At 37.2% G+C, this 26923-nt stretch overlaps 1 protein-coding gene and 2 non-coding genes across 4 annotated transcripts; all 3 read left to right on the top strand.

Annotated features, from left to right (window-relative positions):
* Positions 1-16560: 16560 nt before the first annotated feature.
* LOC145048366 (uncharacterized) lies at positions 16561-21019 on the top strand. 2 transcript variants are annotated; one of them, XM_078996829.1, is made up of 9 exons: positions 16561-17247; positions 17928-18113; positions 18187-18279; positions 18368-18550; positions 18632-18734; positions 19146-19331; positions 19423-20159; positions 20262-20572; positions 20662-21019. In XM_078996829.1, exons 1-9 carry the CDS (start codon positions 17023-17025, stop codon positions 20720-20722), a joined length of 2085 nt encoding a protein of 694 aa, XP_078852955.1. In that variant the 5' UTR covers positions 16561-17022; the 3' UTR covers positions 20723-21019. The 2 variants fall into 2 exon arrangements, with proteins under 2 accessions (XP_078852955.1, XP_078852954.1); XM_078996828.1 differs by having other exon boundaries at positions 19143-19331.
* Positions 21020-21630: 611 nt separating this feature from the next.
* TRNAG-GCC (transfer RNA glycine (anticodon GCC)) lies at positions 21631-21701 on the top strand. Its single transcript has one exon. It is a non-coding gene; the product is annotated as a tRNA-Gly (tRNA).
* A 2156-nt stretch (positions 21702-23857) lies between these two features.
* Positions 23858-23928, top strand: TRNAG-GCC (transfer RNA glycine (anticodon GCC)). The gene has a single exon. It is a non-coding gene; the product is annotated as a tRNA-Gly (tRNA).
* Positions 23929-26923: the final 2995 nt, after the last annotated feature.

Below are 26923 nucleotides of genomic sequence, written 5' to 3'. Positions count from 1 at the left end.
AAGAGGATTTTACAACATATGAAGAAGAAAAGGATGAGAGTATCAAGGCGGGATTTTTTTTTTTTGGATTTCATTCCCCCCTTTGTCAATTAAAAATTTGGAGAACGCGCGTTCATAAAGAAAAATATAAAGCGACAGTTTTAGACGACACGCTTTTTTATGATAGGTGCCCTCTGTGTTTTTAATTTTTTTTTGTTGGACACTATTTTTGGGGCACGCACAAATGCTTGTCGACTACCCTTCAAATTTTACAAAACTGACATCACTTTTTAGGGCACACACGAATGCGCATCCTCTATCAGCGAGTGTCATTGTTTGCGCGTCATTAAAGGGTTTTTTTCTAGTAGTGACCGGAGACTCGCAGTACGCTGGGCCTACGAGACGTGGCATCTGCTTGGATCTTGTGCCATGGATGTGTCATGAAAGCGTAATACGTTTCTACATGCGAAGGAGAGGGGGATGTGGTCGACTCTGGATTGATTAGGTGCGAGGTACGCGGGGCGTAGCCTCGTGTATGCTGGGCGTACGACTTCAGACCATTTTCGAAGTTTGTGCCTAGAATTTCAAAAATCCATATCTTTCGCATACGAGCTCCGTTTTTAAAATTCCTTATATCCACGCGTAGGTGAAATTATGCTCTATAACTTTTGTTTAGACTCCATTGGCTAATTTTCACTTCATTTTAAATATTATATTTTTAACAGGCCGGGAAATGAAAAGTCCGCTAAAAATTCATAACTTCTTCATTCGACGTCCGTATCCTTCTGTCTTTTTACCATTGTACTACTATTGACAAGATCTTAAATTCTCATTTAGGTTGTGTCAGCTAAAAATCACTCGATCTGCATTTCGAGTTTCAAGTTGAATATTGTTATGCCGATTCTTAGAAAAAACATAACTTCCTCATACGAAGTCAGATTTGGATGTTCTTTTTATGAAAGTTCTCAAATTAACGAATACTATGAATTTAATTTAGATCATTAAGTCTAAAAACTAGTTTATCGTAAACTCACTTTTTACGTCATACGGCGTCGTGCCGGTTCTGTCGCGAAACTTCAATAAGTTATAACTTCTTCGTTATAACACAGATTTCGATGAGGTTTTCGCCTAAACGTTTCTAACGAGATAATTTAAAACTTTCAATAACATTATTTTTAATTATTTCCAACTTAAACTTTACATTTTCGTTAATTTTATTATTTGACTTTTGATCGGAATCTCATAAGACTTCCAATACTTTTCTGAATGATTTTGAACATATTTTTACTTCAATTCTCATAAAAATATCTTGTTAGAACTTAATCCTCAAAACCATATATTATTTAATAATATTCATTTTAAAACTAACAAAACACGATAACTGAACGTGTATGTTACAAATACCTCATCCTTTTGAGGATTTCGTCCCCGAAATCACAACGATTTAAACAAATGGGGAGATTTTGTTCTTATCTCATTATTATTTCCTTAAGTATAATTTAGGTATCGATGGTGTTTCTACTTGACAAGCACCAATTCCACTTCTTTATTACGTAATTCAGTCGTTCTTTCGTTTACGATCTCCGCGGGCTCTTCTACATATCTTAATTTATAATCTAGTTTCACCTCGGATAATGGGACTATTTTATCATATATGCTTAAACATTTATGCAAATAACTCACATGAAGCACATGATGAATATCTGCCAAATCTTCTAGCAATTCCAAACGGTATACTTGCTTACCAGTTATCTGAATGATTTTGAAAGGTCACACAAATCTAGGATTGAATTTTCATTTCTTCCCAAATTGCATAATGCCTTTACATGGGGATATCTTCAACATTACGAATTCATCCACATGGTGCTCTATAGGTCGTCTTCTCTTTACTGCATAGGACTTTTGTCGATCCTGGGCCGCTTTCATTCTTTCTCGTACAATTTGAATCTTGTCAGTGGTGTCTTGAATCATTTCAGGACCACCAAGGACTTTCTATCTAACTTCACATTAATATAATAGAGTACGACATTTACGCCCATATAGCGCTTCATATACCTTCAGTATATTTTCTACTGTTTGGATTGTTCTCTCCATCTGACCATCTGTCTGGGGCTAATAAACTGTGCTGAGATCAACATGAGATCTCAATTCACATTACATACCTGCCTAAAAGCGAGAAGTGAAGTGATTATCACAATCAGAAATAATATTTAGTGGCACACCATATCTCGCAACATTTTCATCCAAGTATACTTGTGTGTATTTCTCCATTGGATCCGTTTCACGTATGGCGAGAAAATGTGCACTCTTAGTCAGGCGGTCGACAATTACCCAAATGCTATCATGCTGTCTAACAGTCTTTGGCAATTGGAGCAACACTAGAGATAAAGCTAGTTCAAAATTCTATTTGCCTATCCGGGGGAAGTCCAGGCAAATCATCGGGGAAAACATCAGGATATTCATTAACAATGGGAACATCATTTACAGTTTTCTTACCCTCTTTTGAGATATCAAATGTATAGATAAGTAGAATACCCCTTCGATATAAGTTTACGAGTTTTTAGGAAAGAGATTATTTTTAAGATTTTAAGTCTTTGTTTACCGTAGACGTAAATATGATCCTTCCTTTTGATAGGGATGCATACCATCTTTTGTTAACAAAAGAGTTCTGTGTGGTTCTTTAACAACCAATTCATACTGAGAATAATATCAAATGTTGGGAAAGAAGATAGGAATCAGATTAACAAGAAAACTATAACCTTCAGTTTCTAGACTTTTATCAGCAAGTAATGATACACTTCCCATGGTATCTACATGAAATGATTGGGCAAATGTATAACAATTAATTTGATAAGAATGTGCAATTTCATGAGACACAAAAGAATATGAGGCATCATAATCAAATAAGATGTGAGCAGGTCTAGAGTTTACGAGAAATGAACCAGTCACAACATTCAGGTCCTCGCATGCCTCTTCTATGGTAATCTGATTTGTACGGCCTTTAGCTTTTGGTTTTCTAAACGATTCTCAAACTCTTCAAACTTCTTAATTAATGACGGTGTTCAAACCTGCCCTCACTCTTCATTATCTTTTGGGATTTCGGTCCTAATCCCCGAGTTAAAAACTTAATTCTCATTACAGTGTAACAAACCATTATTTTAAATCTATGTAATAGTTTAGATCAATTTGTAATTCTTTTTAAAATAATAAAGAGAAATTTTTTTATATACTATGAACATTTACATAATCGACCCTCAAAAGGGAAGTATTAAATAATCTTGATTGGGATAGACAAAGTAGTAGAGATTGTAACAAGGTTTCCAAAAATATAAAGAACACTAAAATCCGAGTTATAACGAAGAAGTTATGATCAATCGAAGATCCGTGACAAAACCGACAAAACACTGCTTAGTATAAAAAGTGAGTTTTCAATAAATTGCTTTTTAGCCTTAACAATCTAAATGAAAGTTGTAGAATACGTTAAACCGAGAACTTTCATAAAAAGAACTTCAAAATCTGACTTCGTATGAGGAAGTTATGTTTTTTCTAAAATTCAGTATAACAGTATACAACTAAAAACTCAAAATAAAGATCAAATGATTTTTAGCAGACACAACCTAAATTCGAATCAAAGGTCTCGTCAATAGTAATACAACGGTAAAAATACAGATGAAAACGGACTTCGGATAAAGAAGTTATAAAATTTTAACGGATTTTCCTGTCCCGGTCTGTTAAAAATAAAAATATTAAAACTAAAGTCAAAATTAGCCGACAATATCTAAACAAAAGTTGTAGAGTATAATTTCACCTACGTGTGCATATAAAGAACGTCAAAAACGAAGCTCGTATACGAAAGTTATGAATTTCGCAAGTTTTGGGCACAAAAACCGAAAAATCTTGAAAACCAAGAAAATCCGCATGGCTGGGATTCGGCCATGTCGCCTCGCATGCGAGATCGACCCGTGTCCACCTCGTGTCCATCGCTGATTTGACCGAATTCACGACCCAAATGAGAAGCCGACGCGCCTCGCAACCGTGGAGCAACCGAGGTGAGATGCGTGTGCAGCCCACGAGACCGACGCCTGGCCTCCCCCTCCCACCCGAAGCCGACAACTACCCCCCACCCCCCCTTCACCACCTGTCCGAACACATGTCCCCTCCTCCCATTTGGATCCGAGGCTTCGACCCTATATATACCTGCGAGATCTCCTGGTTCCATTTCTAATTTTACACCACTTTCTCATATTTTTCACACTTTTCACCCCACATAAACTCCCATACAACCCCCCCCCCCCCCCCCCCCCGAATCCCCGGTATCATATCCAACCCTCAATTAACATCCCGAGATGACAGAAGTCAGCAAAAATAAAGACTTTCGGTGTCTAAACCCGATCCTTGCAAGGCCTGATTTCCAAAAATAAAGCCTTCTTTTTATAGCAACAAAGTGTTACCCAATTCAAAACTTATCAAGTGAGTTCATACCCCTGTATTTTCATAGTTTTTTTTTTTTTTGGGGGGGGGGGGGGGGAATACAAGTCTAACACAAATATTTTTTGTTACAAACAAATGATTTTAAATTGTCCGACTGGTATATATCTTTTGTGTGTGTGTGTGTGTATATATATAGATTATTTCATTTAGTTTTAAATACCCTTTGTAACATACCGAGCAAGGGATTGCATTCATGAATAGTTAAAATCAATACAGAAAGTACATATAAATTATAATAGCTATAATTTATGATTCAAGAACACTAACTTACGAGTCAGGTATACCAGAGTACACTATTTTACAAGAACATGGGTTTACACTATTGTACAAGAACAAGAGTTTGATTCTAAACTAAGCAAGGGTATCCAACTTTCAAGTACAATTACAGTATAATAAAAAAGGAAAATACTATCAATCATTTATTTCAAAGTGATTGGGTTATTATTATACACATAACGTTTATCTGCTTTTTATGAGACAACACGTCCAAGTTGTTTATTCATTTAAACAACATAGTTAAAGTCCTGATATTATAACCAGAATCTCCAGTCGGGGATCGAAACAAGTGTGTATAGATCTATATTGGGGATTGACAACCCCGCACTCAGGCTGCTAGCTACAGTCGGGCATACACGCCCATGAGTGACAATTGTTATCAACAGTTTAAATTGTGACAACCGAAATTTCTATATTGTATAATCAATCAATTCAATCAAAAGTCAGACTCATTTCTGCTATCTTTTAACATTGTTAAGAGTCTGTTTGAGTGTTATAATCCTAGTACATTCAATGATGGTGTGTTAGGATGCGTTGACTAAAGTTATTTGAGTTGAAATCAGTCGGAAACTCCATCAAAAGGAGTTCACGGCCGCAAACTAGGGTTTACGGCCGTAAACCCATGTTGGACGTGAACCCCCCCCCCTTATGTATAAAGTTCCTTCATTTTTCCTTCATTCCTCACATCCTCAAGTCAATAACACTCAATTCTTTCTCAAGTATCAATAAGAACACTTCCATTCCTCTTCAAAGTGTTAAGTATTCCTTTCGTTGTTTGTTTATATCTTTCACATTCAAGTGAAACCCTTTGATTTCATCCATGAATCCAACTATTTTGACTTAGATCTTCAAATCTTCATCCTTTTCACCAAGAACACACACTTGTTCTTGGTGGCCGTGAACACCCCAAAGGCTCCCAAAATCGTTAGTATCTCTTCTACCATCTTGTATCCATTAAAAACACTTACTTTCCAACCTTGAATCAAACATATTGTTCATGATCTTCAAGATTTTACGGTCGTAAAGCCTTCATGGTGGCCGTAAACCCTTCATAAGATCATGATGGCCGTAAACCCTTCATGGTGGCCGTAAACCCCTCATAGACCAAGCTTGGGCCGTCAACACTTCAAGTGTTCTTGGCCGTAAACACACCCATGGCCGCAAACACTCATAAGTGTCGCTGTAAACTCCCTTTTACCAATCATATGTGATTGATACACTCCATTTTGAGTGATTCCTAGTCCTAATGGTGTTTTCCATACATGATTAGTTGTTATGTACACTAATTGTACACATATATGTGTTATTATATGTTTATTAGGATTTGTTTGTGCTCGGGATTTCACTCGGCATACTTAGCATCTTATATCAATCCTTCATTCAAACCACTCACTGCAGGTGAGTTAATACCCCCACAATCAACCTTTTACTTGTTTTAAATGCTTTTAGGGGGGAGGGGGATACAAGTTGAAAAACAAAAGAATTGTGTTTGGTTATACATTTCAAATCTTACAAGCATAAGAACTTTACTGTCATCAAACACTGTTAAACTTCATTTTCAAAACCCTTTTTAAATTACTTATAAAACCCTTTTACTTTCAAAATCATATTCATATAGATATTTAAGTATAAATATGCTTTAATGGACATGGGACTAATGTTAACAACCTTGACTCCTGCTCCTTGTTTGGTTGTGGGCTTAGGGTAGGAGTCACTAGTCTGACTGTCGATTAACTTATACTTAAACATACTAAATACTTATATGAATATTAAACCTCATTTTCAAGGATATGCTCAACTTAATCACTTATGATTCACACGTGAGTCTTTCAACATGTCAGTTATACAACAAACATCTAGTAAACTATAATATGTATAGTTTAGAGGATTACTATTTACTATTCTCGAATAATGAAACTTACATGAGTCTGATCATTCATACTATAATAAGAACATAAAGTAACATACACATTTACAAAAGGAACATATACATTTACAAAAGGAACATATACACTATAACTAACACAACATAACAACAATGTAAGATACTACTTCATGGCACAGCAATACACTTGTTGTGTCACATTTTTTAACCAGAGTCTCCTGGAGAGAGAGCGTGAGTTTGTGTATAGATCTATACAGGATTGACCATCCCACACCTTGCTGCTAGCTACAGTGGGATCTTCAGGTCCATGGGTGAACAAATGTCATACCTTTTCGACGTCCGAAGAACGTCGTGTATTTACACTAGGTCGATCAAGCATGGTTACAACCTTATCACATTTTCATCTAAATTAACCAACCCAGTTATAAGGTGGTAAACTAATATTTGAGAATCAGTCATTAGTATAAGCATTTTTATTTACATCACTATAAGAGAACAAACAAACGACACAGTCTTGGTAGGAGACTACATTTTCATTACAAGCAAAAAATATAGGATTTTATCGGAAAACAAACAAACCTTTTTATGATACAACCATAATCCATTTTATGAATTAAATACAACATAATGACAGTAATCTGCTTATGAACTCACTAACTTAAATGTTGATCTACTTTTTTAAAATAACTTGTATCCTCGGTCACTAGTAGACAGGTACAGATGGCCAGGTTTTGCGAAGACGGAGCTTATTCAAGACTCGTCTTATTCTTTAGCTAATACATTCATTTTTGGTGTCATTTAAACTTTACAAAGAACACATGTACTAACTATTATTATTAATGCAATGGATTTGTTTCTTGATTTACTATTGTGCATGGTTATGATACTGTACATGACGTCCTCCACCTAGAGCGTTTCCGCCATTCCGGTTTTGGGGTGTGACATAAACGCCTTCAAAACATTTGTTTCAGGCCATCTAGTGATAGTATGGTTATAATAACTCATTAAAAAGATAATAACAATATGTTAGTGTATAATTAACTAAACATGAGTACATTTTCAAAGTACTAGTTTATAGAAATACAATTAATAGTACAATTTACAATGTGAAGACAGACACACTCTTTTTTACAGGATACAAATACAGAACAATGGTTTACAAATAAAACGGTTTCATGGGATTAAAACTACTTTTCATATACAACAGAAAATATAGGATTTTCTGGAACAATTTACATATTCAAAGAACAAAAAAATACTTTTAAACATAAATATTTATTCACTCACTCAACTTTATGTTAATACTTTCTTTTCAAATAACTTGTATTCTCATGGAAACAATAAACATGTACTCCCGAGCTTTTTGAGAAGATGGATCCATTTTGAGTCATATATTCTGTATTTTGCTATAACTATTTTGGTGTCAATATACAACGATTGAACACATGTAAATACTTTTAGTTTTAAATGCAATGGTTGTTTGTACTTTGATTACTATGATGCATGTGTTGTGATACTACAAATAAAGTCCTCCATCCCTGGACGTTTCCGTTGTCTGGTTTGGGGGTGTGACATCTAGACTCTTGCTCCTTCTAAAATTTGGTTTATAGACCCAACTCAAGATAAGGTTTTCACTTTTGTTACAACAATAACTCAAATGGTCATATTCTAATGAACTTTGATTTCATAACGTGAAAGACACACAACGATCCATACTCTTGTCTCTTTTAGTCAAACACTATCACAGAAGAAAACTTCCTTCATGTTCTAATGTGATATAATATCTTCATAACTAGTATCATTTCTAGCTAATAGTTGCTTAATCCCTTAATGAATCCTGTTATACTTTTATCGACTACCTCAACCATTTCCTTCTACAATCTTCCGACTGAAGCTTCGTCGCTACACAAGACATGGTTCTCTGAACAAATCAATTCACTTCGCAGATTTATATTAATCGGACTCGATTTTTTACAACCACTAAGGTCTGAACAAAAATCATCTTCTTAGTCATCACCAAAACAAAGGTAATGACATACTCGAACAAAAACGAAATCAATTCCTAGCTTCTTGGTAACCTTGTGACTTTCCCTGATCCAAGTGTAAGTCCTGTGCTTCCAGTAGTATAGGTCTCTACTAACATTCACACCTACTCATACTCGTCCCAATAATTGTCTTGCAATTTTGCAAGTCACCATTCAAAAATTTTCACAAAGCAACTTTTTACACCTGAGTATGTTCAAATAGGTACATACAACAATTTCTCATAGACTCAACTAGGGATTTCACGTTTCTATCAAACATAACTTGGATTTCTTAAATTCACCTAATAGAATTCTTTTTATGCATACGATGGATTTAGCATATTATAATATTTTTCTTAGGTCGATATGAATTTCACCTCCAAATTGTTCATATAAATTCTTTCTCGGGTAGTGTCTACTTTACAAGACACACTATACCAGAATCTACTCTAGTAGTGTGGAGACAAACGGTCTCCAACTACCTGTATCATTGTAGCACCTGGTTCCTGGTACGTAAAATTTATCTAAGTATTTGACATTTTTAGCCTAGGACTCGGCGAGTTGTAGGTCCGACTCGCCAAGTAGGGATGTAGTCCGGGGCACGTTTAAGTTGGCGACTCGGCGAGTCCATATTCTGGACTCGGCGAGTCACCGCTGTTTGATGATACCCTAAATTTCAAGGGTTTTCACCCTATTTAAACCCTCATTCCTCCCCAAGCTCGCCCCCATTCACGCTCAGAGCCCCCAACATCGTTTTTGCCCTTTTCCTTGTGAGATTGAAGTGTTTTGGGTGTATTCTTGAAGCTTTTGAGGAGAAAGAAGAGTAGATCAAGAAGAGAAGAAGGAGGCCAGGCTTATTGGTGTTATATCAGTGATTTCCTTGAGGTATAACTCATTTTCCCTCTGTTTTTATGCTTGTTGTCCCTTGTAGCTCCATGAAAGTCTTTCTTGAGCCTTTCCCCAAGCTTGTTTGTGTATTAGAGTGGATGATAAGTTGTTTAGCCTCTAGATCTAGGCATGATTGAGCTCCAGGAGCTTGGATCTACTGCCTTTATGGAATCATAGTGCATGTAAGCCCTAGATCTACCCTTTTGGTGCATTTTGAGCCCTAAAACTCCCATGGATGTTTATTTACACGTAAAGTTGGAAACTTTACGTGTAAACCAGGCCCTAGGAACCCAGATCTATGAATGGCATGAGTTGGATCCAAGCAAAATCGCGTGTATAGTTTTTGCATGTGGCCTACTCGGCGAGTCGTTCATCTAACTCGGCAAGTCGGGTCGTGAGTCCCAGGGTTGTTCCCTTTTTTGTGTGCGAGTTGGAGTAGTGAGTCGTAGGGTATGACTCAGTGGGTTGGAAGCCAGACTCACTCATGAAGTCACTCGGCGAGTCAGTGCCATGACTCGGCGAGTTCATGGCAATCTTCATGTCTCAAGAACAACTCGACGAGTTGTTCATACAACTCGGCGAGTCGCAGCTTAGACTGTTCTTCGGATGAAGGCGAACTCAGCGAGTTGTTCATACAACTCGGTGAGTAGGATGAAGGACTATTGGACTTGGGTATAGAGAAAGGGACTCGGCGAGTCGGCAAGCCAACTCAGCGAGTCTAGTCAACTAGCAGTTGACTGTGACTTGACTCATGACTTATTAAGGGTAAATGGACAATTTACCCTGAGGGCGGTTAGTAGTATTTGACTAAGTGTTTGGTGGGAATTACAGCTGGAGGATTTTCGGAGCAGCAGCAGCAGACAGACAGACTATTCCCACACAGATTAGCAGCTACTACGAGGTGAGTTACCTTCCAGTAGCGGTGGGTCTAAGGCCACAATGTCGGCCCACCAGTAGGAGTTGTATGATGGATGATTGTCTCTGTGATATTCATCTAAGGTTGCTACTACCTGTAATATGTTTATGTGCTAGTATGATATGTTGCTATGTGCTAGTGACAGTAGGGGGAGATAGTCCCCAGATTACCGGTCGATAGGGACGAAGGGGCGGTCATGGCCAGCCATTCTAGATAGATTATCAGATATGTGTGTTATGTGGTAGTAGTAGGGGGTGAAATAGAATCCGGTCGAGAGGACCGAAGGGGAGACCAACACCCATATATGCTAGTCAGTATCCGGTCGAGAGGACCGAAGGGGAGGAAAGCTCCCAGTTATGCTAGACAGTATCCGATCGAGAGGACCGAAGGGGTAGGTCGGCACCCAGATATGCCTGGCGATATATGCATGTTATGTGATTGTATGGTATGTGGTACGTTGGGGGAACTCACTAAGCTTCGTGCATACAGTTTTCAGTTTTGGTTTCAGGTACCTCTTCTTCGAAGGGGAAGGAGCTGGCGCGGTAGCGGCCCATCACACACATGCTTCGTATTCCGCATCATGAGATCTTCCTGGGGATTTGTACTCTGACATTATTATGTTTTATGAAATGTTTTCCAGACATGCGATATCTTATTAAAATATTATGATCAGTAAACGTTTTAATTCGAATGTTTTGCTAAACATATGTTTTCAAAAATGAAATTTTTGGCTCGTATTTTGGGGTGTTACAATCATCTTCTAACTCATGCAAATCACTATACACATTTATTCATTTCATTATCCTTTCATGACATCGTCATTCCTTTATATGGGAAAATTTTCCTCTCATGGGTGTATCTTTTAAGTCTACTTTATAGGAATCTATCCTAGGAATTCTGCATTTTAACTGCATCTTAGCATGTTCTACTAGCTTCGACTTGGTTCTCTTTCATTCCTAACATCAATATCCCTTCTCATACAACACTATAAGTGTATATCTTCTGCAAACATGTACTCTACCTTACTCTGACTAGTAAGTCATTCAGCCTAACTAGATGACTCATTTCCCGGATCTCTGATTACCTCGCCTTCGCCTGGGAAGGTGGGTGTTTACTTGAAAACCCTTGACGCCGGCCTTCGCCATCTGTTGACTGATTTCAATAGATGAATGCTCCGGAGTAATGGGTGTAGTGTCCAAATGATGACCCATGGTGTCGTTCATAAGATGATAGATTTCGAGATGATATGCCGAGTCAACGACATCGTCCCTGACTATTTTTTTTTTCAATTTCTTTTTCCGTTTTGCTGCCACCAACGATAAGTACACCTTTTCTGCCCTTCGGGGAGGTCATAATCTTATCCTTGACAGTAAGCCTCTAAAGAACTAGTAGGACAAGTGGTTATGGGTCAACCGAGAACTGCTTGGTCGTGAGTACCCCTACGCAAACACAATGTCCGATACTATCCCCAATCCGTTTCCCCATAACCAAACGACTGTTGATCTCTTGCGCACTCTCCAGGTGGATGTTGATGTGATGTCGAAGGTGATACTTGTTGGTGTTTGAATGAGCCCCAATTGGCGTGCTTGGGGGGAGATGTCTGTCTTCTACACTGTTTCCAACGGTAAACCGTTCTTACTTCTTTCTTTCTTTTACCTCCTCTTCCCCCCCCCCCCTTTTTTTTTCTTTGGTGATGGCGGGAGCCTCATACTTGTTTTTGTTCTACTGTGTTGCTCCTTATGTTCGATATTTATTTGATAGGTGACGAGTGTTCTGTTTCCATGGACTCTGTCCTACGGAAATGATACCAAGTGAAGCTGGAGCATCGTGTGGTTTCTTTGTACGAGATTGTGCCCCCACCTCGTCGTTTGAGCGCTTCTACCTTGGCGCCTCGACAACCGGTGGGGAGCTCCACTGCGCCGGGGAGTCATCCGGGTTCTAACGTTGCCGCAACCCCTGTCGTGATGTCTCGTCCGCTTTTCAAGTCAGCCACTGATAGTAAGGACGAGATCATTGCCAGCGTCCGTCGAGTTGTAGAGAAAGGGAAGGCCGCTCAAGCGATGAGTGGGCCGGCGCCCGAGGGCTGTTCCGGGCCTGTTGCAATGCCGTGTACTTTTGCGCTTGCTATCTTCTGCGTCGTCGCATTCAGGGGATGTGTTGGTGATACCTGATGATGACGTTCAATAGTCTGAGGGTGTCGCAGGGGCATCTCATTAGCCCATTGTTCCTATTCCAATCTATTTGAGTCCTGGTTTTAGCCCTCAGTTTTTGAGGGATAGTGTTGAACGGTTATTTCACGAGTCTGCTGCTAAAGGGATTCCTCATGGTGCACGTGCTTTTGTTCCAAGATGGAGTTTACGATCCGATTCTCGTCTTCCTGTTCGTTCTGTTGCTTTGGATTTTACTCGTTATGCTCTTCCTCTCGCCACTGTAGAGGATATGGATTCTATGAATAACATTGTTCTGGCTCATAACCTTGCCTACGCCGCCGCACAAGCCATGACTTACTTGGTTGCTGGATCTCGGCGTGTGCAGCGGTTCAGCGAGTTGGAGCATGCACATTCTTCTCTTGCAACGAGCGAAGCTGGTCTGAGGAGTGAGGTGGCGCACCTTGGTGCCACCATTCGTCGGTTGGAGCAGCAAAACAAGTCGTTGGTGTCGGAGAAGTTGGTGTTTAAAGATGTTTGGAGTGATTTGGAGGCCTGGTTGGAATCTTTAACCGAAGCGAATGAAGGTTTAATGATACAAAATGAGAGTCTGGAACGCGTCCTTGTCGACCGTGAACGATCTTTAGTAACGTCAAGAGCTTATCATGACTGGCTTCTCCAGGTTGGCCTTGTGTGTGTGATGGATAAGCTCATTGAACATCCTGAGTTTACCAATGGTATTAGTCGTATCCATCACGTTGCATTTGTTGTTGGCGAAGAGTCAAGTTGGGCTAATCTAAAGGCAAAGGTTGATGATGGGACATATGACCCCTATGCTAGTGATTCACATTCGAGTCATTCTTCGGCCTTGGATGATGCTCTCTTGGCTTTTGCGATGTAACACCCTGTTCTAAAAATATACGTTTATGGGTTTCCAAGGCCAAGGTTAGGGGCGTTTCGGCCTTTTATGGGTTTTGAATTTTTATTCGAGAGGTTTTGGGCCGGGGAGTGTTGCTAGAAGCGTATGGCTTCTCGCCACCTTTTCGTGGATATAAAGTCCGTCGGAAACGGACTTGGAACGAAGGAGTTATAACACTTTGAGTTATTGACAGAAATGGCCCCTAATGGAAATAAATGGCAAGAAGAACCATGCATGCAAAGTGGAAAATGCGCGAGTACGCTCAACGTAAGGTTGGGGTATACCTATCGTATAAGGTTAAATGATCGCGAGTGCCTTCTGGAGTATGCCCAACGTAGAGGATGTACGCCCAACATATGTCCAATGTCCAGAAACCCTAATTTTAGGGCATGCCACTATATAAAGAACATATTGGTTCAAGCCCTAGCCTCCTTATCTGTTCCCTTACCCTCAAAAAACCCTAGAACGTATCATTCCCTCATTCTTGAGTGGTTTTCTCCTTAAGAAGCTCATTTTGGTGGTGTAAAATTGGAAGAGGAAAAGAAGAAGTTGACAAGGAAGAACTTTTGAAGTTGGAGCTCATAGATCTGGGTTAGTACATGATTTGGGACTTTGTGGAGGTATAAAGTTCATAACTTTACTTAAGGATGCATAGATCTAGTGTAGTGAAGTTTTGGAGTCATTTTGGCTCCCAAGATTGGACCTTTATAATGAAATCTCGTTTTTGAGCTTGGGATTGCCACCCTCAAGGCTAAGAGTGTTTCATGAGCAGTAAAGTTTCGAACTTGATGGTCCATTCATAATCATGCATGAGATCTAGCCCTCTTTATGGAAGTAGAAGATTATTTTTGGATTTTGGGTTGTTTGGGCCAAGTCAGTGACTTTATGGAATACGACATGAAAAAGGACCGGGATCTAAGTGTGTAGCCTATGGAGTGGAGTAATAAGTGCTTAATGGAGAAAGGACTTAACATGGAAATTACGTTGAGTGTACGTGCAGGTACACCCAACGTACTTACCATCTTTCCTGTACACTTAACGTACGTAGAGTACTCCCCGCGTACTCATCAATTTTGGGCTTGTAGAGTTTTGGGCATCGGGTTAGGCCAAGCAATGGATTTTGGGTCGTTGGGCTTCAGTGGGACATCAGGAGTCAGATTTTTTTTTTGAAAATTTTGAGTAGTGTGCGATGGGCATACATTGTGCACCACGTGCACTCGAGACAGATCGACCTTAAAGTCGATTTTGGCTTCATTTAATGCTTTTTTCCCAAACATTCCTTTGGGCCCCCTTGTCTCGATCGATGATCACGTCACACACTTGATCTCAGACTTTTATTTTTAGCGTTTCTTTGATTCCTCTACTTCCATGTATCATCTACACTAATCCTAAGTTCTTATATTGCTCAAATTTGGGTTTTAGGGTTTTTTAGAATTTTTTGCATTGGGTATAATTTGGACAAATTTCTTGTAATGGAATACTATTTTGGCTTGCTATACTACCGATTTTACTACCTTAATACTTAATTTTAAGTTTATTTCGTCCATTGTTCCAAATTTTGAGTTTTTAGATTTCAAAAGTTTTTCTAAATTTTTAACTAAATCTTCCGAGTTGCAGTGTTTTAGATAGAATAGACTGCTTATATGTGTGTGTGTGTGTATATATATATATATATATATATATATATATATATATATATATATATATAGAGAGAGAGAGAGAGAGAAGTTCTATTGAGAAAATAAAAAAATTGAGAATAGGAGAATAATTCTCAGCTAATCATTTATTTTTTTCCGCAGAACGTTCTGACAAAGTAATATTTACATATGAATATAAATATAAGTGTATTCATAAATGAATCCACTATCTCCCCTCTGCTACCAACCACCACCAATCGTCTGATTCGAAATGAGTGACCTAGATTCATTCCCTCGTTCTCAATTTTTTTTCTCAATTGAACCATTCTCTTTCTTTCTTTCTTTCTTTCTCTCTCTCTCTCTCTCTCTCTCTCTCTCTCTCGTTCTCCCTATCTCTCTCTCTCTCACTATACACACACACACACCCATTATGATGTACCACGATCTCCACTTGATTTGAAATGAACCCAAACCATTATGGGCCATCATCATTAGACTGTCATCCAATGCTGCCATTCGCCTATGGAAACCACTAGATCCTCATCACAGAGCATTGTACACCGTATCTACACTTTGAAGCTTATGTCATAAAAAAAGTAGCATAACATCTAACATGATCCACAATTGGTTGTTCATCGGACTGCTGCCCTGAATCATCTCCCACTGATGTACCTGTAATCGTTCCCTCTCTCTTATTTTTTTCTTTCTCATCTATTACCTTCCTTTTCTCTTCGTTTTCCTACCTTGTAACCTAAACCAGATTCATATATACTTGTTCATCGCCGACCTGAACTGCTTTTGCTTGGCGGCGCCTTGGCGATCGATTTTAGGTTTTTATGGGGATTTTTCCAGATGGTTGTAGAGGTGGTATGGTGGTTGATTTAATTTCAAGTTTATCTGATGATTTTTAGGCTTCTGGCTGTGGTTATTGGTAGATGGGTATAACTACCGGTAGTTATTAGTTCTTTTAGGTGGTGAAAGTGAGAGTGAGTCTCATATATCTATATAAATCACCTGATTTATTTTTCTAATTAATAAGTCAATGATATTTTTCTGTTTGCAAAATGAAATACTTAATTTTCATGAACAATTTGAGTAATCTACTCTGGTACTTATAAACAATAAATCATATATTGTTATATATAGTAATAATGTATTTTTCAATAATTGAAAATTTTGACAAATTATGATGCTATTTGTCGCCATCAACCCCAAACTATGTTGTCACTCTAACATCATTTTTTAGGAAGTTTATTGTAAAAAAAAAAAAAAAAAAAAAACAGAGGAAGAGACAGAAACAGTAACGTAACTAATATTGTAGGGGTTGCATTTCGAAAAATTCCCCATCAGATTATAATAAATTCCCCATCAGATTATAAATTATAATTTGTAAAGAACACATGCTCTTTGCTAATTGCTCAAAAATTATCCCTTCGCTTCCAGGGCGTCGCGTATCGTGCTCGGTTCAGAGATCGATACATAACATACATAAAGAGACAATATATTTAACCTATGCGTACACCTTCTGTAAATCTCTATATCCATGTCAGAGTAACCGACGAAGAAGAAAAGATCGAGAGGTGAGCCTTCTGGATTTGGGCTCTATAGATAAGCGTATACACAGAGAGAATTCCGTGTGTATTCTTTCTCCATAAACCCTTCAAACCTTTTTCCAATTTTGCTTTAGTTTTCCCCTCAATTTTGCTTCCGATTCTACAATCATGGTTTTGCTATCACATTCAAAACCCCCTTTTCTGTGCGAATTTCGGGGGATTTGACTGATATTTCCAAGGGTTTTTGCGTTACCATAAATATACGATACACCTATATCTTTTTTCATTTTCTCTTGGTTCTTTTTGAATGGGCGATCTTGCTATGGAAGAGGATCGCCCGTTTTCGCCCTCGTTTGCCGCACCATTGTCTAATCCGGATCCGAATACGATTCGGGCGGAGACTTGGGTCTTAGCTGAAGACCCGGTTCGGGAAGTGCTGAATTGCATCCACCCGACTTTGGATTCTGATGAGAAGAGGAAAGACGTGATTGAATACGTGCAGAAGCTCATCCGATGCAATCTCCGATTAGAGGTTAATTAGACTCGGTTACTCCATAATTTCTTGTTTTTATGCTTCATTTTGCATGCGTAAATCTTGTCCGTCATCCGTGTTCTGGGTTATACCGTTTATAATGAACTTTGATCTGATTGCACATACTATTTCTTTAATCATTTTGTTTATATTCTTCGAGTTGCTTCTGAAGCTAACATAGAAACACCCCCTTATTGCAAGTGTTATATGTTCAATCGCGAATCTGTTATGTAGCTATGTAATTGATGTTTAAGCGACTGTATTGAAGTCTAGAACAATTGATATTCTCAGTTTCAGTCCACTTGGATTTTTTAGCATTTTTTGATGCGTGTTGTTCATTATCTTGTTCGTGACTTTGGTATTTAGTCTTAGAAGACAAGTTTTTCTTTCAAGTTGCATTCTTAGATTTTACTGACAAGTTATGGAATCAACAGTTAAAAAAGAAGTTGATTGATTCTGTCGTTGCGTATTCTTCTTCTGAATGAATACAATATTCAAGAAATTGGCTTTACTTGGATTATTTCAAGGAATGGTCGATATATCTTTTTTATTCTATTTTTATTGTTTTCTCATCCATTTTCTTGTTTCATTAACATATTTTAACTTTTTGGTACATTACACATCCTTCTTTTATGGATCATATCTTTTTGATCTAACTTTTGGTGTTGCACTGGTTGTAGGTATTCCCATATGGTTCAGTGCCACTCAAGACTTATCTGCCTGATGGAGACATTGATCTAACTGTCCTTAGTACTCCTAACTTGGATGAAAATTTGCCTCGTGAAGTTCTTCGTGTTCTTCAAGAAGAAGAGCAGAATGGAAACACTGAGTTTATACTGAAGGATACCCAATTCATCGATGCTGAGGTAATCTAATCCTCATAGCTTTATCACTTTCTTTTATGTGAAAATGACTAAAAAACTGATTTTTTATTGGCAGGTGAAGCTCGTGAAATGCCTTGTTCAAGACATTGTTATAGATATATCATTTAATCAGCTGGGTGGACTTTGTACATTGTGTTTTCTTGAACAGGTATCATCTTATTATGCTTTATGTCAAATTTTTAACATCATCATTCTTGATTATTTAAAATTTGAACCTTTCTTGAATCTTGATGCAGGTTGATCGCCTTGTTGGCAAAGATCATCTTTTTAAACGCAGTATTATTTTGATAAAAGCATGGTGTTACTATGAAAGCCGTATACTTGGGGCTCATCATGGGTTAATTTCTACTTATGCATTGGAAACTTTAGTCCTATACATATTCCATGTCTTCAATGCATCTTTAAATAGCCCCACAGAGGTAATAATAAAATCTCTTGCCCTTTATTACATACTAAATCATACTTCAAGTCCACCAATCATCTGTTTTTTCTCCTTTTAGGTTCTCTACAGATTTTTGGATTATTACAGCAAGTTTGATTGGGATGAATATTGCATTAGTTTGGATGGTCCGGTTTCCAAATCTTCCATGCCTGACTTTTCTGGTAAGAAATATGTAAAGTTTTCAAATTTCAATCCGTTTATGTGAAAAACAGGTCATTGTTTTGTAATCATATTAAATATAGAGTTAACTACAAGAAATTTCAAGGTACCTTCATTTATGTGTTTATTACAGTAGCTTTCTCTTACAGTGTTGTACTTTGAAAAAAAATATAGCAATCTCATTCAAATAGTACAATGCTGTAATAGAAAGAAATTAAAGTAAACTGATATGTGAAAGAACAGTTGTATTTGTTGCATTTAGCTCTTGAACACACTAATTACATATGAAGTTCAAAAAATGGACAAAGAGTGTTGGTGGGTCAAGCCAACCCGTTTTGACCCATTAACCTCCCTCCCGACCCACCCGTTTTCCCAACCTATATATGTTGGTGATTCTCTCTCTTTGTCAGCAGCTGAAACCCAAGAAAACCAAGGAACAGATGTTTTGCTAACTGGGGAATTCAGGAAGAATTGTATGGACATGTTCATAGTGCCTTCTAAGGGGATTGAGACAGATCAACGAGGTTTTACCCTAAAGCATCTCAACATTATTGATCCCTTGAAAGAAAACAACAATCTTGGACGTAGTGTCCACAGAGGTAAAACAAACACTTCTTTCTTCAAGTTTATTTATTTAGTTTAAAAAATATATACAAAAAAAAAAATTATTTCATTTTCACCCCATTGTAGGAAATTATTATCGGATACGGAGTGCGTTTAGATTTGGGGCTAAAAAGCTGGGTCGGATTCTCGAATCAAACAGCAATATGAATATCGGAGATGAAATCAAGAAGTTTTTTACAAACACATTGCAAAGGCACAAACCGAAATACGGGCCCGCCTTTACATACGGTGGTGTCAAAGGGTTGGGCAATTTGTCCATATCGTCCCTGAGTGAAGCTGCATATTACGAGGATGACATGTATTCAAGATTCTCAAATGGCGATTTTGATGACAAGGATTCTCCCATTCCCAACTTAGCTGAAAACAAGGTGTCGGATCTTGAACTATGGATGGAAAGAAGCGAGTCCCAGATCGTGGACGGAGACACCCTTTGCTTGTGTTTCGATAAAAACGGGTCGGTGGAAAACGGGTCGGATAATTTGTCGATTGGGGAAACGGAGTTATTGAACCCGTTTTCGGATCTTACAGGGGATTATGATGCACATATAAGGAATCTGTTATATGGTCAAGGCTGCCATGGTTATGCCTTGTCTACAGCTATGGTTCGGGCCACTCCCACTCTCACTCCCAGTCCTCCTACTTCACCTTATGAAAAAAAGAACCACCCGTGGGACCCACCACGGTCCATAATCCCCTTCCAGCCAAACACAAATGCTGTAGTGATGGGACACCCGACCCCGGCTTATCTCAGTTATCCGCCGAATGCTGCGTTACGTGGGACCGGGCTCTACATTCCTGTTGTGGTATGTTTTTTTTTTGGGAATGTAGTTTGTTTCGCTTATAATAATGATAATAATAAACAAATTATTGAAAGTATATTAACATTGCTATTTTTTGTGTTGCAGAATAGTAGTAATTCATCATGCAAGGAGAAACGTTCACCTACAAGGGGGGGCAGAGGAGGAGGAGGAAGGAGCCGTGGGCCACCACCATCCAATGGTCATGTGCCACGTGCTAGTGGTCGTGGTGGTGAAACCAAATTGGTGGTGGAACCTAATAATAATAATCAAATACGGTCTCCAAGACAAGGTCGTGTTGACCAGGTCAATGGTTTTGTAAACCAACCAAGGAAACTTGAGTTTGGATCTTTTCGGTCTCTCCCAGAGACTCCACAAACCCCAAAAAAACTGGATGCGAATGCCACAAAACAGGGAAGGTAATTTAAAAAAAAAAATTAATTATTTTTTTAAAAATATTATTGGATAGTGGGCTGATAATTTTTTACATAATTTTTTGTACTTGTAGGATTGGAGAGAATTCATTCCATCTCAAGAACGAAGACGAGTTTCCTCCTTTATCTTCCTAGTGAACATGTATAAAAAAAAAAGAAGGAAAGCGGGATAAGTTTTAGATATATGCTGCTAATATAACTGATCTTAGGAAGGAAATCGAACTTTTTTTTCCTAGTTTTGAGTTCGGGTTATCTATGGAACTTATAGACCTTTTTGTTTTTTGGTTTGTTGTGATATAATGTAGAGAGATAAGAGAGGGTTAAAAAAGGTCAAGAAGTTTAAAAAGGAGACTTTTGTTGAATATGTTTTCTAGTGGGTTGGTTTTTTGTGCTTTATGTCAGCTGCCTTAACTGCCGGTTTTGGTTTTGAAACTTGAGCCCCTTTTTAGTTTTTATTATTAAGTTTGTAAATCATCTGTAAAATGGTCCTGGTGAGTTAGCTAATAGTTTTTACTTTTTAGTATGGATAATTTTATAAATGATTTAACTTTAATGAATAAATCTGATTATATATTTTATATATTGTATGCATATATATAATACTTTTGACCGGTTTGCTGGAATTATTCTAAATTTTATGCATCTGGAAAATGCTATCCAGTTTGGACTTTGTGTTCAAGGAATTAAATGGTTCATTCTACTACTCACTAATACAAGTACAGAAGATGTATTTGAATTTAAATACAAGCCAAATGGATAAATATATTGAATGTCTTTTATTTGGGTAGCAAAGTATTTATTCTGATTTAAAAAATCAAAATAATAAAATTTAGTGATTAATATTTAGATCTATGGATACGTAAATAACTTTGCTTTTTTAAGTTGCTTTTATTATTATTATTAAAGTTCCCACTTTCAAAAAATTGTCATTTATTTACCCTTAAATAATCGTATAATATCCAAGTCCAAAATACGGTGTGTTTTTGTTAGTTCTTATTTTCTTACCATAATCATAATATACAAAGCCAAATATTAAACACAAAGCACCAGTGGTCTAGTGGTAGAATAGTACCCTGCCACGGTACAGACCCGGGTTCGATTCCCGGCTGGTGCAAAGATTGCAATGAAGAAAACTGCGCTGTTATGTAATGTTGGTTCATTACAGCTATCCGGATCAATTCGGAATTAATGCGCTTCCGAGCAATATTTTTTTCAACGTTCTGTGTGTTTATTATTATTTTTTTCATCTCATATCTACTCGTATTCTATCTTACTAATACTTTAATGGCCGCTACATGTAGCTCCCTAAGAAGATGAGCGACACATAAGACATCCTATTTCAACAGTCATGTTTGTGATTACACGATACTCAAATTAACTATTGTAGCAAGTCACTGTTGGTTGCTTGGCACTCAAGGAAATAAGATCGTCACCAACAAAGATAGAGTACACATAAGTGGACCTTCGAGTTTCATGGCAACGAGCCTAGTCCATATCCTATCTGAATAGCCACAAAGAGGAGTTAGAGATTGTAGAAACGAGAGGCCAAATGGAATTGTCTGCTTGACATAACAAAGTCTTCTATATGGATTGAAGGTGCTCTAGGAATTGGGTAACTTGCTTCGTGACATAAGGTAAATCTAGATATGTGATTGAGAGATATTGAAACGTTCTAGTAAAAAAACTATAAGATCGATATAGAGTAGGGTCTGAATAAGGTGTACCATCACTGGAAAGGAGATCAATGGTGGCAAGAGGAGTGTCCATTAGTTTGGAGTCAAGCTCTCCGACCCATATGAGAACATCATGAGTATATTTGGCTTGACTTAAAAATAACCTATCATCATTGCAAGAAATTTCAAGGCCAATAAATTAGTTTATTTGATCCGGATCTTTAATAACACATTCATTGTATGAGCCGTGGGATGAATTTGCTAATAGTATCCATGTGAGTGCCGATGAGGATAATTAGATAATATCGTCACCATAGATGAAGAAATATAAGGTGAACAAACATATTTGGAAAACAAAGAGAGTTGTGTCTGCACATAAAATCACTAAGACCTCGAAACCAATCTCATGAGACTTGTTGAAGACAATGGACTTTTTGACTTGACAACCATGATGATTATGATGATGGAACATGGACTGATGAAGCCCGAAGGTTGTTCCATGGAGAGAGTTTTGGTTAGATGCACGTTTAAGAAAGAATTCGTGACGTTTAGCTTCTGAGCAAGCCATTTATTAATTAGCAACACTGAGAAAACACAATTCTGATAATAGACTTTCAAAACAAAAGAAAACATATGTGACTAAACTAATACTTGTATTTAGTCATTTAGACAAAAGCTTAAGCAACAAAGCGCATTTTACGGGTAACATCGAAAGGTCCATGAAACAACAATCATTTTTACTTGTTTAGCTGTTTGACATCTATCGTCTTTGAGCCTCAAACTTTCGTTGTAACCCATTCACCATCTTGTAAACTGTCTTATTTTTGGTGTGTGTGTGTGTTTTAATACACTGCTTCTGTTTGGTGGTTCTCTTTCCAGCTTGGCGTCTTGCCTAGTTTGGTTAATAAATTTCTTGTCTATTCCAAAAAAAAAAAATTGTTTGACAAATTTTCTTACAAAGTTTTTAGTTAACCGACACTTTTTATCCTTTTCTTGAATCGATCATTTATTTTGGGTTTATAAAAACTGCTTACATTGAAATATTGGATGTTCGTTAGTAGTAAACTCATACTGTTACTACTACTACTACTACCGCTACTACTAATTAGTATAAAATTTATAATTACGTGAAAATTTTCTATTTTCGAAAATTGTAACGAGTCTTTAGAGGGAAACATAAAATTCAAAGTTTTTTTTCCCCTCAATAGAGATATTTAGTCGGTCCTCATTTGTATAAACACATTTGTTAACTTAAGGTTATTATTTTTTGATGGTAGTAACAAGTATATATTCTACGTGGATATATTTGGTATATGTCATCCAAACTCCAAAGTGTGAATGAGCCAAGTATTAGGCAATATGGCATATAATATGACTAATATGAGAGCCCAACTGATTAGGAAAAAAAGAAGACCAAACACCAAAGTTAGGAAAGAATTCCATATGAGGTCCGATTCTGACCATTGCTGTTATACGTTTCATGTTTCACAGTAAGGGTCGATGTGTTTGAGTCTCAGAGTTTGGTAAATGCGTTATATACTTCGTTTAATAGAAATCGTATGAAATAAATTACTTTTCTCAAGGCTTAAAAATCAAAGCACCAGTGGTCTAGTGGTAGAATAGTACCCTGCCACGGTACAGACCCGGGTTCGATTCCCGGCTGGTGCATAACAGATTTTTAATTTTTATGCGAAATTAAACATTTTCTCAAACTATTTTTTTTGCTCAAAAACAATAGTTCTTTTAAAGCTTTTAACGTAATTAAAATTGATCAATCTATTTAAAGGAGTTAATATTGTAATTTCCAGTTATAATATGTACTGCTATATAAAAAAAAGTCATACTCCCATAAATACATATACAAAAAAATTTATTAACACAGCTTTACACAAGAAATAACATATAAAGGTGTTTAAATTTGATTAAATTCGTAATTTGACTTTGAGTTTAGGGTACATATCTATCTGAACAATAGATGTATGTTTGGAATTGTAATTTTTGTATGGAAATGTTCTTTTTAAGTTTTTGTGTATTTAAATTGGTTTTATTTTTGAGAAATTAAATTGCCTCCTACCTTTTATTACTACAATTATTCCTACCCACTAAAATTATGACAAATCACCATTCAATTTAATTGTATTTGATATATTCCTAATATAGTCTTAATGATTTAGTTTAAAAAATATGGAAAGATGACACTTGTCATAATTTTATTGAGTAGACATATTTGTAGGTATAAAAAGTAAGAATCAATTTAATTTCTCTTTATTTTTTGTTTGATTATTTGTTTTTCAATCAAGCTCTATTTTTGGTTTATTCTAATTGAAATAAAATTTGAGCGAACACATTTCGATTGATTTTTGGTTTGTTTTAAGAAAATTAAAATTAAGCAAGCTCCCAAATCCAGAATCTAAACTCATTAACAAACAAATAGCCCTACAATAAAAGCAAACTTTTATGTTCAAATCATATTTTCCAATTGTTTTTTAACAAACTGAATTATTATTTTGGTTTTTTTTATTGGTTTTGGTTGTTAGATTAATGGCAAATAGTCTTAAGAAACCGAATTGTAATTATTTATTTATATTTTAAAATTATAAGTGTTATTTATTTTTACATGGTGGCCTAGTATGTTGGCCGTACATTGATATATATTGTAACATCCGGTTTCTAGGTAAATTTTTTAAATTTATAAGGGTTATTTATTTTTGCATGGTGGCCTAGTATGTTGGGTGTAACTGAGGTACGATGGGCGTACGTTGATGAATCTTGGACACGAGGTTTTCCCCCTGGTACTCTAAACGTACCTAGCATACGCTGGGCGTACTTGAGCCAGGGGTAAACCCTAAAATTAAGGGTTTTGACCCTATTTAAGCACCTTATAACCTCAAGATCCCTTCTATTATCAGCTTCCTTCGTCCCAAAGCAGCTTCCACGAAACCCTAATCATTTTTAGAGAATATTGAGCCTTATGTGTGTTTTGGTGCATCTTGAAGAAAGAAGAACCCTTTGGAGAAGCTCTTGTTAATTTGAAGCTTATGGATAAAGAATCTATTCATCTTCATCATCTTCTAGAAGGTATAAAGTCTCAATCTTGGTGATTCTTTGTTTAGATCTAGGCTAGTTAGGATTTTTTGGCATATTCGGTCCCTTGAGTTGATTTATGTGAGTATATGTTACTCTAGAAGCTTAGAATAATAGATCTTGATGTTTTTAAGGTCCCTTGTTCATAAAAATGGAATCTTGATGGGTTAAGCTCAACCATACATTAGTTGATGGTCTTAATATGAAGTTAGAGTGTTAGAAATGCATGTTGGGCCTCTTTAAGCCATGCAAAGGCATCAAGTTGATGAATTTATCATTTAAGATGTTTCCCAAGAACTAGATCTATGATTTGGACATTTTGACTTAAGGTATTAAGTGCTTATGGAGTTTTGGCAATCAGGGGCGTACGTTGGGCGTACATAGGTGCATGCTCAGCATAACGCGTTGCAGTCCCGTTTCCTTTGATGTGAGAACTTGTATGTTAGGTGTAACAAGGTGGTACTTCGGGTGTACTCACCAGAAGGTCTTTTGGGCCATTAGTGGGCCTTGGGTCATGGCTTGTTGGGCCTAGAGTAGGAAGGGTAAAAGGATCTTTTACCCTTTGTGATAGTTTATTATGATTTGGACTTTCATTTATTACCCTAAGTAGTGATTAGGGTTGGTTTTATTGTGTTCAGTGTGAGGAGCCATGGTAGCAACAACCAGAGAGTGTGATTTGTCCATCTTCAGATTGAGATGAGTTTCCTTATTGTATTTGTGGGTCGAAGACACCAATGCCGACCCATTGGATTATGTTGTAGGATGGTAGTGATATTCGTGACACTTATTGATATGCCTATATGTGCTTGCAGTCTTTATGACTCTTGCTAGTATGAATGTTTGTTTAGCTGTAGGGGTGAAATAGACTTGTATCGGTTGAAAGATACCGAAGGATTCAGAAGGGACTAAACGAGTCGGAAGAGGCTTAGGGAGTCGGAACGGACTCAACAAGTCAGAAGTGACTCAAGGGTGCAATAGACCTATTGTATTATATGTATGTATGATGTATGGTATGTGGTATTTGGGGAACTCACTAAGATTTGTGCTTACGGTTTAAGTTTATGTTTTAGGTAGTTCTGGTTTGAGAGGAAAGGACCCGGTTTGATCGCAAAGCATCCACCCATGTTTCTGCAATTTTTAAGATTTTGGGATTTGTACTCTGATAGCTATTTTTACATTGGCATACTTTGATGGATGTTTGAGATATTTGATGATTTTTTATTGATTTAAAAATGAAAATTTTACTTATGATTTTTGGGATGTTAGAAGTTGGTATCAGAGCCTTGGTTTGAGGGATTCAAACACATCTTCAGGAGTGTATGAACTCAAACTGAGGATTTGATAAGTTTTTCTTCAAGAAATGATTTTCAAAGAGGGATTACTACTAGAAAGAAGGGGTGTGATGCATACAATCGGCCAATCTCAAGTATGTTTTCCCAAAATACCCCCACATGTTTATTGATTCAGTATGTGAATATGTGAATAGCATGTTAGATTAGGGCTAATGATCTGCTCAGGATTTGTATGAGAGGAGAGATGCCTTGCATGCTTACTGTATGAGCCCCTAGAACTGCATGCT

The sequence above is a fragment of the Lactuca saligna genome, chromosome 5, assembly GCF_052625555.1.
Source record: "Lactuca saligna cultivar CGN05327 chromosome 5, ASM5262555v1, whole genome shotgun sequence".
Taxonomy (NCBI): domain Eukaryota; kingdom Viridiplantae; phylum Streptophyta; class Magnoliopsida; order Asterales; family Asteraceae; genus Lactuca; species Lactuca saligna.
Note: the sequence above shows the minus strand (reverse complement) of the source record. Positions and strands in the feature narration are given on the sequence as shown.

Bases quoted from the DNA above. Each gene is read 5' to 3' on its own strand.
- LOC145048366 (XM_078996828.1), top strand. From the start codon at position 17,023: ATGGGCGATCTTGCTATGGAAGAGGATCGCCCGTTTTCGCCCTCGTTT. The intron at 19,332-19,422 runs GTAAAACAAACA...ACCCCATTGTAG, and splicing joins TGGACGTAGTGTCCACAGAG to GAAATTATTATCGGATACGG. The intron at 20,160-20,261 runs GTATGTTTTTTT...TTTGTGTTGCAG, and splicing joins GGCTCTACATTCCTGTTGTG to AATAGTAGTAATTCATCATG.